General features: G+C 40.7%; 1 protein-coding gene across 1 annotated transcript in view; it reads right to left on the reverse strand.

The window, feature by feature from the left end:
* The window catches only part of LOC138296316 (amine sulfotransferase-like), a 404226-nt gene that overhangs the window by 362010 nt on the left and 29478 nt on the right, over positions 1 to 12738 (reverse strand). The window contains exon 2 of the mRNA XM_069235349.1: positions 10754 to 10962. Within this exon, the coding sequence (XP_069091450.1) occupies positions 10754 to 10962 (209 nt within the window). The remainder of the gene's footprint in view (positions 1 to 10753; positions 10963 to 12738) is intronic.

The raw sequence follows: 12738 nt of genomic DNA on the forward strand, positions 1-12738 counted from the left end.
CCAGATGGGATCTTATGTATGGCTTAATAGGTCATCCTAGAGGATGGGTGAGAGAAGATGGGTACAGCCTCACAAATACCTGAATAGGTTATGTCCTGTCCTATCACACAACGGGCTGCATAACCCCCTGTAGTGAGTAGGGAGCCAGGGCAGGAAAAGCAGAACCACTGTGCACTTCAAAGGCCTGTCTTTTAAGTCTTCCCCACTTCAAAGGGCCAACTAGCTATAAGTACTGGACTTCGGACACCACCAACTCAGTACACTTCTGGATCTGTGAAGACTGCCAGGAAAAAGAACTGCAGTACTGCTAAAGAACTGCCACTGTGCTGGACTGCTGCTTTGCTGGACTCCTGTCTTGCTGTGCTGCCCTTCTGCCTGCTGCTCTCTCTTGCCTGGTAGAGAAGGATGGATCTGCATCACTTGAACCCAGAGTGACTCTATGCGCTAGCTGCCTGAGCTCTTGATCTGAAGCATCAGGGATATAAAATAATTCCAACCACATTGCTCCTTCACCTGGACTCTTTCATCTGTGACTCTGACCTGCCAAATGGTACCATCCCAGTCCTGGACCCTTTGAAGTGTGCCTAAGGTGTTTCCTTCAGTGGAAAGGATGCATCCTCTGTTGCAGGAGCAGAAGAAACACATTGTCACTGTTACATGGATCAGAATCTGCCCTTCACTACTACTGCGTGGGTTGGAACCGATACATAGACTCGCATTGCTGCCTTTTGGGATCGACACATCGCCTTAGGAGCCTCCACTGCAAGCCACTTTTCCCCGCACCAGCTGCTCGTATCCCTCATTGACAGCAGCCTCAATGACAACCCTTCAGCATCGCAGCCTTGATGCTTATCATAACTGATGCATTGCCTCAGCAGAGCAAAGCATCTCTGACAACGGCATAGCAAGCCTTGTTGATAGGATCTCCAATGACGACACAACATTTCCGAACTGACGCATTGCATCAGCTGTGCGACACATCTGTGTTTTAAACCCAAGCAACACTCTGCAGTCAGGATTTAAGGTACTTTGGTTCACCGGGCCTACTGGGTCCCTGTAGCAGTCTCACTCTCCATCACGGTCGTCTTAAACTTTTAACTTTGTCCCGGTCTGGCACTTCTAGATATTACCAATTGGCGCTTCTTGCTCTTGAGTGCTATTTTACAGTTTATTCTTAAAAAATCATAACTCAAGTTCTACTAATTGGATTTTTGTTGTTTTGGTATTGTTTTATTTATTACATCTAGTTGTATTGTTCTATCTTGGTACTTTACACATTACCTCTATGTTAAGCCTGACTGCCTTGTGCCCTAGTCAACTACCAACTCAATATCTAACAAATGCCCACCGGCAAAACCTTAGGGGAAGATGGATTCCTCATAGATGCTTATAAGATCACAGCACCTGTCTCTATCCCACTTTTTGGATGAGCCTTCAGAGACACAATGGAATCAGGAAGCCTGTCAACTGAATCTAATAAAGTCCTGATCACTCTAGTGCCCAAACCGGGGCAAGCCCCATATATAACTGATCAATAGTGGTGTGAAAATTCTAGCTAAAGTCCTTGCCTCCAACTTAAACAAAATCCTCTTTGATGTGTTTCACGAAAAAGCAACTAGGCTTTCTTCCTTAGTGCTCCTGCAGATATCATCTATGAATCTTCCTGCACCTTATATGGCAAAACCAGACCCACCTAGATTGAAGAGTGTCTCTCTATTCCTCGATTTCAAGAAGGCTTTTGATTGAGTCAAGCAGAGGGTACTTACTGCAGACCATGGCCAAAATGGGCACTGGCTCCAATTTCATAAAGTGGATGCAACTGCTGTACACTCGCCCCATGGCTCTGATTTAATGCAATGGCTTGTTGTCTGATACAATAAGCATTTGTAGGGGCACTCATAAGGGCTGCCCTCTATCTCCATTACGCTTATGACCGTGATTGCTTAGTTTTTAATATTCTCAGGCTACAAAACAAAGTGAAGTAATGGTGTGGTGCTCCTAATGTCCAAATATGCTACTTCTGCATCACTTGGAAACCATCCCTTTCAAGGTAAACCCTGCAAATTGAAATACCTAGGAACCCTGGTAAGCAGAAATAAAAGGAAATGGGATAAGCCTCAACACCCCCTATGGGGTAGCATTCAAATGAGTGTGGTCATCTCAAGATACCAATATTTCCTGAGTGTACTCCCACTCACTACTTCCCTGAGAACATTGAGATACATTGACACAAGAATGAAAACTTACATTTGGCTAGGACAGTTTACTAGACTCATTCTTTCTCGTCTACAAGCTGCTACTGCATCAGATGGCTAATCTAACTAAAAATAGAACTTTTCAGCATTGTCATTACTTATCACAATAGACATATCACTTCTGCTTTGACTAGGAAGCACCTGGCTGTGTCAATATAGAAAGAAATCTTCAATCTGATGTAGAGGGCCCACAAACACTTTATGCCAGCCATTATGACAGGCAGACAGCCTAACTCTATGATAACTGCCTCCATTAAATATTGGCAGCAAAGTCACAGGTACCCAGATTGACATGCCAAATGAAGATTACAAACCTAAATTATGGCACAACAGCAATTTTAAAATGAGCAGTCATCCTATCAAATGGCCCAGTTGGCAAACACATACACACCCTAGAATGGGGCATATACACCGTAGAGCAACTAATGGATATCACCTGGCTAACATGGTTCCCAACTCTGTAGACTGAGCTCCAATTAGGCCAAGATCAACCATAGTCTTATCTACAGCCGCCATCTTGTTTGGCAAAGGTCCTAGTAACTTAACTTCCTAACTTTCTAGCCCCTACCCTGCATTTATACCTACACAAATGGGGACGTTCAAAGAAACTAGTCTCTGGCTTATATGAGTTACTTATAGACAATCTCTACTTAAATCCCACAGTCAACTTCCTGCTCCACAAATAAAACCAGAGACTTGAAAAACAATGCTCAGACAAAGACTGGTCAGATCTTCTCTGGGAACACAACAGGAGCATCAGAGAATCAAGCCTGAAATTCTTTTTTAAAAACATACATGATTGGCATTGTTCTCCTGAGATGCTACATAGATCAAAACTCTCTTGAGCATCCTTATGTTGGAGACGTCAATCCCTGCTTGGAGACATGTTACAAATATTGTGGTCCTGTCCTTTCTAGCAGCCCTACTGGAACTCATTTTTGTGTCAACTTTGAATGAAGAGTGATCTGCAGTTTGTCTCTATCCCAGAACTGCTTATTTTGCATGATACCTGTAGAGCAAGAGCCATAAAAAAATGGTTACACTCTCTGCTGTCTCTGGCCAAAGACACTGGAAATCTACTAAAGTCCCAACCCTGGAGGAATGATCTGACGCTGTGTTTCAAATGGCTCTTCTCACACAATTGATCTAAAATTTGTATGCTAGATTATTGATCTAGGACTTTGGGGGACCTTCACTGCAAAGACTAAAGAATGCTCATTCACACGTCCTTACCTCCACATTTCGAGGGGAGATTCCTTCTCTTTTTCTCCTCTTTCACCATAGTCGCATGGTAGAAGGCTTATGCCCTACTAGTTTCTATCAACTTACAGACTTACACAGTGGTTTTAGTTTTGGTTAACAACCTGTACTCCATTTCCCCCAAACTAATCCCCCAATTACAGCTACGTGGGATGAGCTTTCAAGAGTTCTGCACCTCTGTGGTCAGATGTAAAATCAGTAAGTTGGTCTTTTTTTCTCTTTTTGTTTTCTTTCTTTGACAGTCATTGTGCCTTACTGTACCCCATAGCGCCTGAAAGCTGCTTACCTCTAAGAAAATCTAACAAATGTAATACATATAATGAGAAAGGAAGAAAGAAAGAAAGAAAGAAAGAAAGAAAGAAAGAAAGAAAGAAAGAAAGGAAGGAAGAAAGGAAGGAAAAGAGTGATCTCCATCTATGGGATATAAAAGACAACCTACATCAGTCAAGTTGCTAACTACCATTAAGTCATTCAGCATCACCCTTTCATTCATTACCTTTACATGTGTTGTGGGCTTCCATGATTTATTCAAGGTAGGATCTGATGCCAGATTTCAGTTTCCTTCTATCACTACTGATACAGATCCATAGCTAACTGTTTTGACTAGATAAAAAGTGTTAGTGCATGTTAGGGGCAAATATAGTCCAAAGCATGAGTTTTCTGGATAACATTTTCAGCTTCAGAAAAACATGTCTGCTTTCATGATCTGTCAAATTCTTGACAATCTTAGAGAGAAGGATGTTCATATAAGGATTTAGGAAATCTTCCTTCTTGCATTTGTCACCCTGAATTGTTGGTCCCTATCATTTTTGCTGACTTTAGAACGTAGCCATGCCCCCCTGAAAACATGGCAATTCCTGACTTCCATATTTAATTTGCCTGTATGTCCACAGTGGATGCTGTAAAAAGTGCACCAAGGGTTTAGAAGTTAAATGCGACTTCAGAACCTATTGTACCTTCCACTACAGTGGCATGCAGGCAGGGCTATAGGCTTACCCTGTGTTGTCTCACTGCTGAAATGTAATCCAGTGGGGCCTATTGAAATAACCCTTTTTGACCAGTAAAAATGTCCCTTTTTAATACTACGAAGTTACCTCTACCTAGGACTTGTAGCCTTCAAAGTAGGGTGCATGTTATTTCTGAGACATGTGGACAATGTTACAAAGTCCCTGTAGTGACAGGGACCAAAACCTACATTCACTGTGGCAGGCCTAGCTGTTTTATGTAGAAAACCAGAGTACAGATTAAAATACTAATAGTGTAGCTCAGGAACGGGCCCAGCTGCAAAAATAATCCAAAATCCAATTCAATTTGAAGTCTTATTTTTAATAAATATGAAAGAAAAGTAACTTTAGGAAAGTTACCTTTTCCATGCCTGAACCTTCTGGAGGCTAATTTGTATTAGCTCTCCAGGAGCAGCCCAGCCAGTAATTTGCCTTGAAGATGTGTTAATGAGATATGAAATGCCTCCCACGAGAAAAACCTAGACTGAGCTTTAATGAGCAGAGGTCACTCCTCTGAATTCCACATAACAGTCAGAGAGGAGGCTGTGTGTATCCGGTGAAACTACACTGTCAAATCCTGCTTGACAGGTATGATTAACTACATATAACGCTTGGGCACACTTGAAAGTGGTGATGCATAATTTCTGGTTCACCATTATGCGTTACAGAAGTGATATAATGTAATAGACAATGTATTGCATAAGTGGAGCACCCAAATCGTACTACTGAAGGTGCATACACAGTAGAAGACTAAAGGTTCATATATATATGTGTTCTAATGTTTCATTTTAACATGCTGACTTGTAGTATTCATGCACATTTATATTCAAATATTTTGAATATGTAACTATGCTGTCACTACATATATTCACGTTCCATTTATAATTCTTGCTTTCATATATAATTGCAAGATACACTTATAATCATGTATTTCAAATGTGTTAACATAACCAAAGGCCTGACACATTTGGTTTCATGTGTTTAACCTTTAACATGGAGTTTTGCTTGTGTTGCAATATTCTTTCTTTGCAGTTGTGTCCGGGCAAGTCTACAGGTAATGAAAGTCACATTGTGTGTTGAAGATAGTGGAGTACGGGAGGGTACTTTGGCAATGACAAGGAGCTCTATTGATCTGAGAAGAAAAGGCTCCTGTTCGTGTACCAGACACCAAGAAACATTCAAAGTTGTCCTGTTGTTTGATTAGTGGGATGAGAATTTGAGGGAAGTTGCCAATTTCAAATGTGCACGGAAAGTGGAAAACTACAGGCATGGATGGCATAGCTTTCTCGAAGATTTTGTAAGTTTAATTGGTGTTCACCAGTTAGATGAGGGCACGGGTACAGACCTCTCTACTCTTTATTTCTTTGCATGGCTTTGTGCTATACATCCCCTCTTTTTTAGAACTTCTACTGAGGTGTCTGGTATGCTGACTCTTTCCAATATACCCTGAGATTTAATTAGGGTTTCTCTTTAGTTTAAGATACTTATATTAACTTAGTTTCTCCAATGATTAGGGAAGAGGATCACAACTAATACACAGATCACCAGATTATGTTTCTCATCTTTCTTATTGCCTCATCTGAAATTCTTATATGCCTTATGCTTATACAATTTAACTTAATTTGACGCTTTACTTCACCTTTGGTGATTTTGTACTTATATAGCATCTTTTTGAGATTCATTTACATTTGTTTGGCTGTTAATTTATAATAAACTTTTGAACTTTATCTACTGCCTCCTAGATTTAATGTGTGAGCAAATAGGTTACACTGCCAATTGAATCCAAAGGTTGATTTTAACTCTCTTTTACATGTCAAGAATCCTAAAAATGTCTGCCTGGGGATGAAAAATAAGAATATGAGGCCAGAGCACCTTCAAAAGTGACAAGACAGGATGCCAAGACATTTCTTGTGTATGGATTGTGTGGTTGCTGAAAGACCTTGTTTTTTTCTCCCAGGCTTCTGTCTCTGGGTTTATTGTGGGTACAGAGCCTGCTCCAAACTTGATTTTAGCTTTCAGTGTGGGAGGAAACTGGTGGTTTTCCTATGACACATCCACAAACACCCCGGTCCCTTAGAGAAAAAGTTCAGTGTGGTTAAAATCATTCACCATCTTGAAAATGCCCTGACTCATTATAATTTAGGCATTTTTGTAGCAAGGCAAATAGTAACTATTGAAAAAGAAGATAGGGTTAGACCTTAAGAAGTTTTACGCAATTGGTTAGGAAGCACCCAGGAGTCACCCCCACTACTAACCGGAGCCAGGCATAAATATTATCCAGAAGGCCACCAGACAGAACATTTTCCAGAACTGTGAAAAACTCAGAAAAGGACCAGACCTGCTGTCTGTGAAGTGAGAGGAGCCCCAAAGGACTGGACGTGCTCCGTCTTGCATTGAAGACAAAGAAATGGATTCCAAGGGTCATTTGACTGACCTTCTGTATGCCTACAGGGAGACAACAAGCTGCAAGAGGCCTTTTCCTGGAAGTACCCAGTTGGGAAAAAGGCAACTGGATCTGGAATAAACCGTGTAGTTTGCTTCTGCCTTAGACCTTATGCCCTCTGAGTCCATAAGTGTCCCTCAGAATTCCTGGGGTCTTTAGAAATGCACTCCACTGGTTGTTTGGGCACCAGAAAATAACTATGCAAACTTTGGAAACTTTTCCTCCAAACCATTGGGAAACAGAATCTTTTTTTTACTTTCTGACTTCCAGAATTTCAACTTATCTACTTGGTGCATACGACTCACTCCATTACAGTCACCAGGAAATTGCATCTTGGTTCTGAGCTACCAGGACAATGACAGCCATTGGTGCTTTACTCTTTGATGGTGCTATTTCTTCTTAAAAGTGTAAAAGATAATTACTTCTTTTTCACTTATTGGATTTTTGCCTTTTTAGTATCAGTTTGTTTATTATATTTTACTATATTATTCTAATTCAGTTTCGGATTTTTATTGTTTTTCATTTTGGCTTTATTACTGTTCTGGTACTGCACAAATACTTTACACATTGTTTTATGTTAAGCCTATCTGCTCTGTAATATAGATGCCAATGGGTTAAACGCGGGTTAATTTAGTAACGTTAAGGATTCACCCTGGCAAAAGTTGTGATTATTACTTGAGGTAGGCAGTCACCCACCCCAAATAATAATTCAAGTTATTACAAGGATGGCTGCCAACTATTTTTAGAGCTGTTATTGAAGTCAATGAGAGTCCCTTATTGTGTATTACTGCAAAAACTACTTACTACCAAGGCTTCCCAGCCACGTTTCAATTTCTGCAACTCCCCTTCTGATAGATGCTTCTCTTGCAGGAGTGCAAAGTTGGAGTGGGTTGCAAGTAGATAATAGATTATTCTTTTCCATTTCACACCCTGTGGAATGTCATTGGCATTCACCTCGTTAGGCTTTAGCACTCTAACTGGGTGACTGTGTGTCATCATGTTGCAGTGGTAAGTGAAAAAGACTATGAATATAATTGTATCCATCTCTTTTCTATGCCTCTAAAAAGAAATAAAGTCAGCATTAGGAAGGGACTGAAGGAGCAATACGGTTTCATTCTACTATTATCAGTACTTTTATAACTATGCATTATACCAATAGAAAGTGTAGACAAAAGACAGAAATGTAATCGTTTCATAGCAATGGACAGAATAGACTCTCAAGGGGCCCCACTTTCAAAGAATTTCCATTTGCTGAAAACAAATGACGTGAGCTGGATGTGGGAGGATACATAATCAGTAGTGAGTTAAATCTACTTGGGAACTACTTAATTTGAACTAGGAGCTATCTCCACCAACACTGGTAAGTACACCTGGGGTCCTTCAAATATAAGGGTGAGATAGACAAGGGGATTAGAGTGCTGGTTTCAAATGGAGTGCAATCAGGTTTTTAAGGGGGGAGTGGTGGCAGGTCAGAATCTACATTTCAGAAATGTATGCTGCTTAGTTGCTTATCCTGAGGGTTATTACAAAGGGTTTGGAACCCAATACATTGCTCAGTATCATTAATGTCCAGATTGAACAAATGTCTGCATTCTGGTGGGATAATAGGGTTTTTGATTTAGTATACAGATTTATCTCAGTTGTTTCCCATACTCATGACACAGGTATTGGTTTACCTACGTAACCTATCTAATCAGTGGATAACCTATTTAATCAATGGATGACTATATAGCAGGGGTTTAAGTTAAACAGGAGTTGTCAAAGGGTAGTATATGAAGTCCCATGCACAATGAAAATTAGAGTACAGGGAGTGGAGTGGAGGTGAAAATACCAGTCAAATGTTACAAGATTTGGGGTTTCAAGGACAACCTGGACGTGTTTCTATCTTTCTCTAGGAGCGCCATAATCTGCTTCAAGCCAGCTTTGTCAGCCTACATGCAAAGATGTTATGGTTTGTTAACAAAGGGTGTGATTTGGTCAACATTTGTGATGTGTGTCCTGTGCCACATCTGACTGTATGGGATCAGGGGTAGAGACTATCTCTACATAGGTTTTCACAGTCATCAGTCTCTGTATTTTAGGTGGTCTTCCAATCTGTAGTTATGAACATGACAACTAGATCGAGAAGGATTATTTGACGACCTATTGACCCATTTGTGCCAGCTTTGTTGGAAGTGTTTTCCTATTCACATTAGTTTACAGGAGTAAATAGCTGAGATACATATGGAGTTTATTTTGTGGGCTAATCCGATGAACACTCTGGAGTTCCAAAGGTTGTGCAAAGGGCTAGACACCAAGTGTTTCCCTGGGAGGCTGGAAGGGCAGGGGGAGGTCTTTTATTACTGGAGGGGGTGGTTTGGCAGCAGTGCAGCAGTTTCAAAAGCACTACAGAGTTCCTTGCATATTCAACACTTTTCAGGTAAGACTAAAACTGCCAAAATAAGTCTGGTGATTAATGAACTTGCTGGAGAGAGATTGAGTCATGTCTAGTGGCAGTTACAAATCATCTAAGGTAGCATGCAGGGTTAATATGCCTGCTGCAAAGAACATTTATTTTGTGGATCACAGACCAGTATTTTATGCCCAATGCAAAGTGGGATACTGCTTTTGTCAAAGAGATTATTTTGTACTTTGCAGATCATAAATTATAATCCTAATCCTATTCTAGCACTGTGAGCTATGAACTGCCATCAAAGAGTTGCATGCAAACTGCATGGCACATGTTAGAATGCTATGTTTTTCCCAGTCTTTGATTATCCTAATTTTGCTAACAAAAAGGGGTTATTTGGGCAGAAAAACATATTAGTAAAGTCAACCCTAACCACTGTAATATATTTTGAAATCTGAGTGTTTGCTTCCCCAGGCCAAGCTCTCTTAAAAAATGCCTACCAGTATGGATGACGTGAATCTTACACCTTGTAGTCCCCCTTGTCTTATGTAAGGTTTTCTGTACACTCTGACGTACACATGTATGATTCATTATCTCCGTATTTGTGTGTGTCTGATGTACAGTGCTCCAACACCCTATGCCTCTAAAAGAGGCACTATAAAACAAATGAGATGCATGTGAGAGAAGGGCTATGGAGAAATGAGAGGGACTGTTAGAGGGTGATGGGGAGGGAATCATTGAAGAACCCCAATAAAGATTGCCATATTCTGGTGCATTGTAATGTCATCATTTGCTATGTTCTTAAAATCAATACAACTGAATATATGATGAAAAGATGAAAATTGTATATCAGAGAATGCATTGTTTTCATCATTTATTACCATGTTTCGAATGGGGAGGACCCCCCCCCCATCCCACTGCAGTGGTCAGGCTTGCTTGCTATGCACCCTATGGGGGCTGGTGTGACAAAATTTGCCAGGGCTGCTTTGGGTTCCCAGTCCAGCCCTGGTGGCAGCTAAGGGTCAGACAAAGGCTTTTAGTGGCTGAGGTAACTAAGGCTCAACTGACTGACACCCAGCACTTCACCAAACTAAACGAGTCAGCCAAACTCAAATTTGGTGGGGAAGAAGCTCTGCCGACTTACAGCAGGAACAATCTTCCAAACCTTAAATGAGGCCCTTAGTTTTCCCTTATCAGCATGCCAAGGAGTTTCTTTTTGAGAACCGCCACATAATCTTTCACCCTCTTTAAACACAGCTAAGCAACGTGAGGTGATATATAAAAAGGATGCTAAACTTCAAAAGAGATCACAGTGCAATGCACACAAGAGGGAACATCATATTTTTTACATACAGGTTAAAACAATGAATAGGAATGTTCATGATATAATATTCTTGCCTACTTTTGCCTTTTTGGTTTTAAGCCCTTTTGGAACCAGATAATATGGCAGGTGCGTTGTAAAAAGGCGGGGCGATGGCCGCTGCTCAAAATTAACTTTTTTAAAATTATATTCAAGCCAAGGAGCACGATCTACAGTTTCAAGGTTTTCTGTTTTGTTGTGATGCCCATCATGATAAATCAGACTCAAAATCTGTTGCATCCATACAGTTCCTGAAAAAGTAAAACAAAGTTGATTACATGTTATGTTGACTTGTTTTTGAGTATGAGAAAATGCATAATGTTTATTAGAGGACACTTTTCTAAGGAACAATAAATTATCTACATATTGGTTAGGCAGCCTCTAAGAGTGACTTGCGAGAATTCGAATCCTTAAGTAGTGATATTTCACGCGCCCTGGTGATGGACAGGCCCGGGAAGGGGCCGGTGGTCCATAGATGGTTTGATTCTGCGTGTTCTTTAGCCCATAAAAAACTTAAAGAAGCTCTTAAAGCAGTTCCTCCCGCACGTCAATTAGTAAAATCAGCGAGGACTGACTATAAGGTTGCCCTTGATAAACGGAAATCCGAAATTAGGTCCAGGGCTTGGAGCGATCTTTTGGCCGCATCTGAATTTAAGGACACTTCCAAATTCTGGAAAGTGATAAATCACCCTTACTTTTCTGATAAGAACTCTTTGGCCAATGAATGTTTTATTACTGAGGATGTCTGGATAAATCATTTTAGGAAAGTTTTCTGCTCTGAAACTTATGAGAATTCGCATGTGGCAGTTACTCCTGCTACACATTTTACTCCAGATTTTAACTTTAAGGCCCTAAACATTATTTTTGATCTCCATGAGGTCAAAGGTGCCATTGATAGATCAAGGCAGGGAAAGGCCCCTGGACCCGATGGGGTTCCTGTCGACCTTTTTAAATCAGAAATTGAGCTCTGGGGCCCTTTGGTTACAAATGTGTTGAACAACGTGGTAACTAGTAATGTGCCCTCTTCATGGAAATCGGCTATTATTGTTCCCATCTTTAAAAAAGGTAATAGACAAGACCCCTCTTGTTACAGACCAATCTCCCTTATTGATTCAACGGCAAAGATTTTAGGTAGTGTGATCTTGTCCCGTTTAGAAGATTGGGTAACAGATGCCCAGATTTTATCTCCCATCCAATTTGGTTTTAGACCCGGTGTGGGCACAGTTGAGCAAGTTTTAAACTTACAATTGATACTTAATAAATATGTGTCTGTTAAGAAAGAGTCCATCCACATGGCTTTTATCGATCTAACCAGTGCCTTTGATTTGGTTAACAGATCCAAGTTATGGCAAATCCTAGAAGTTCTAGGGTGTGACCCGGCTCTATTGGAGCTTATTAAACGTCTACATACAGACCTAACGGTCTCTGTTCAGGTCGGCTCATCTGGGCAGAGAACCCCTCCTATTCCGTCAACCAGGGGCGTAAGGCAAGGATGTATTTTAGCCCCTTTTCTTTTCTTGATTTATATAAATGGGCTCTATGATTTTTTGGTTAAACAAGCAAAGGATGTACCGAAGATGGGCCAAAGATTACTTCCAGTTTTATTATATGCGGATGATGCAGTTTTAATTGCTCGTACTGCAAATGGCTTACAGGGCTTATTGGACATGTTTTATGAGTTTATGTCGAGCCTCGATTTGAAGGTCAATTACCCCAAGACTTTTGTCATGACCTGTGGCCCACGTAACACAAAATCCAAACAATTTACTATGGGAGGGCATTCTCTTATTAAGGTCAAAGATTTTTGTTACCTAGGCATGCATTTGAGTTCCTCTCTGTCCTGGAAGACTCATATTAATTTTAAGCTCCAACAGCTGATAAGGAACACCGAAGCGATCTTTCGCTTCTCTAATAAACTAGGCCATAGACCCCCCGCACATATGAAAACTCTGTATAATTCTAAGTGTACCGCAGCTGTGCTCTACGGAGCAGGCGTCTGGGGCTGTGTAAAGGTACCATCTCTCCAG

This window comes from Pleurodeles waltl, chromosome 5, assembly GCF_031143425.1.
Source record: "Pleurodeles waltl isolate 20211129_DDA chromosome 5, aPleWal1.hap1.20221129, whole genome shotgun sequence".
Lineage (NCBI taxonomy): Eukaryota > Metazoa > Chordata > Amphibia > Caudata > Salamandridae > Pleurodeles > Pleurodeles waltl.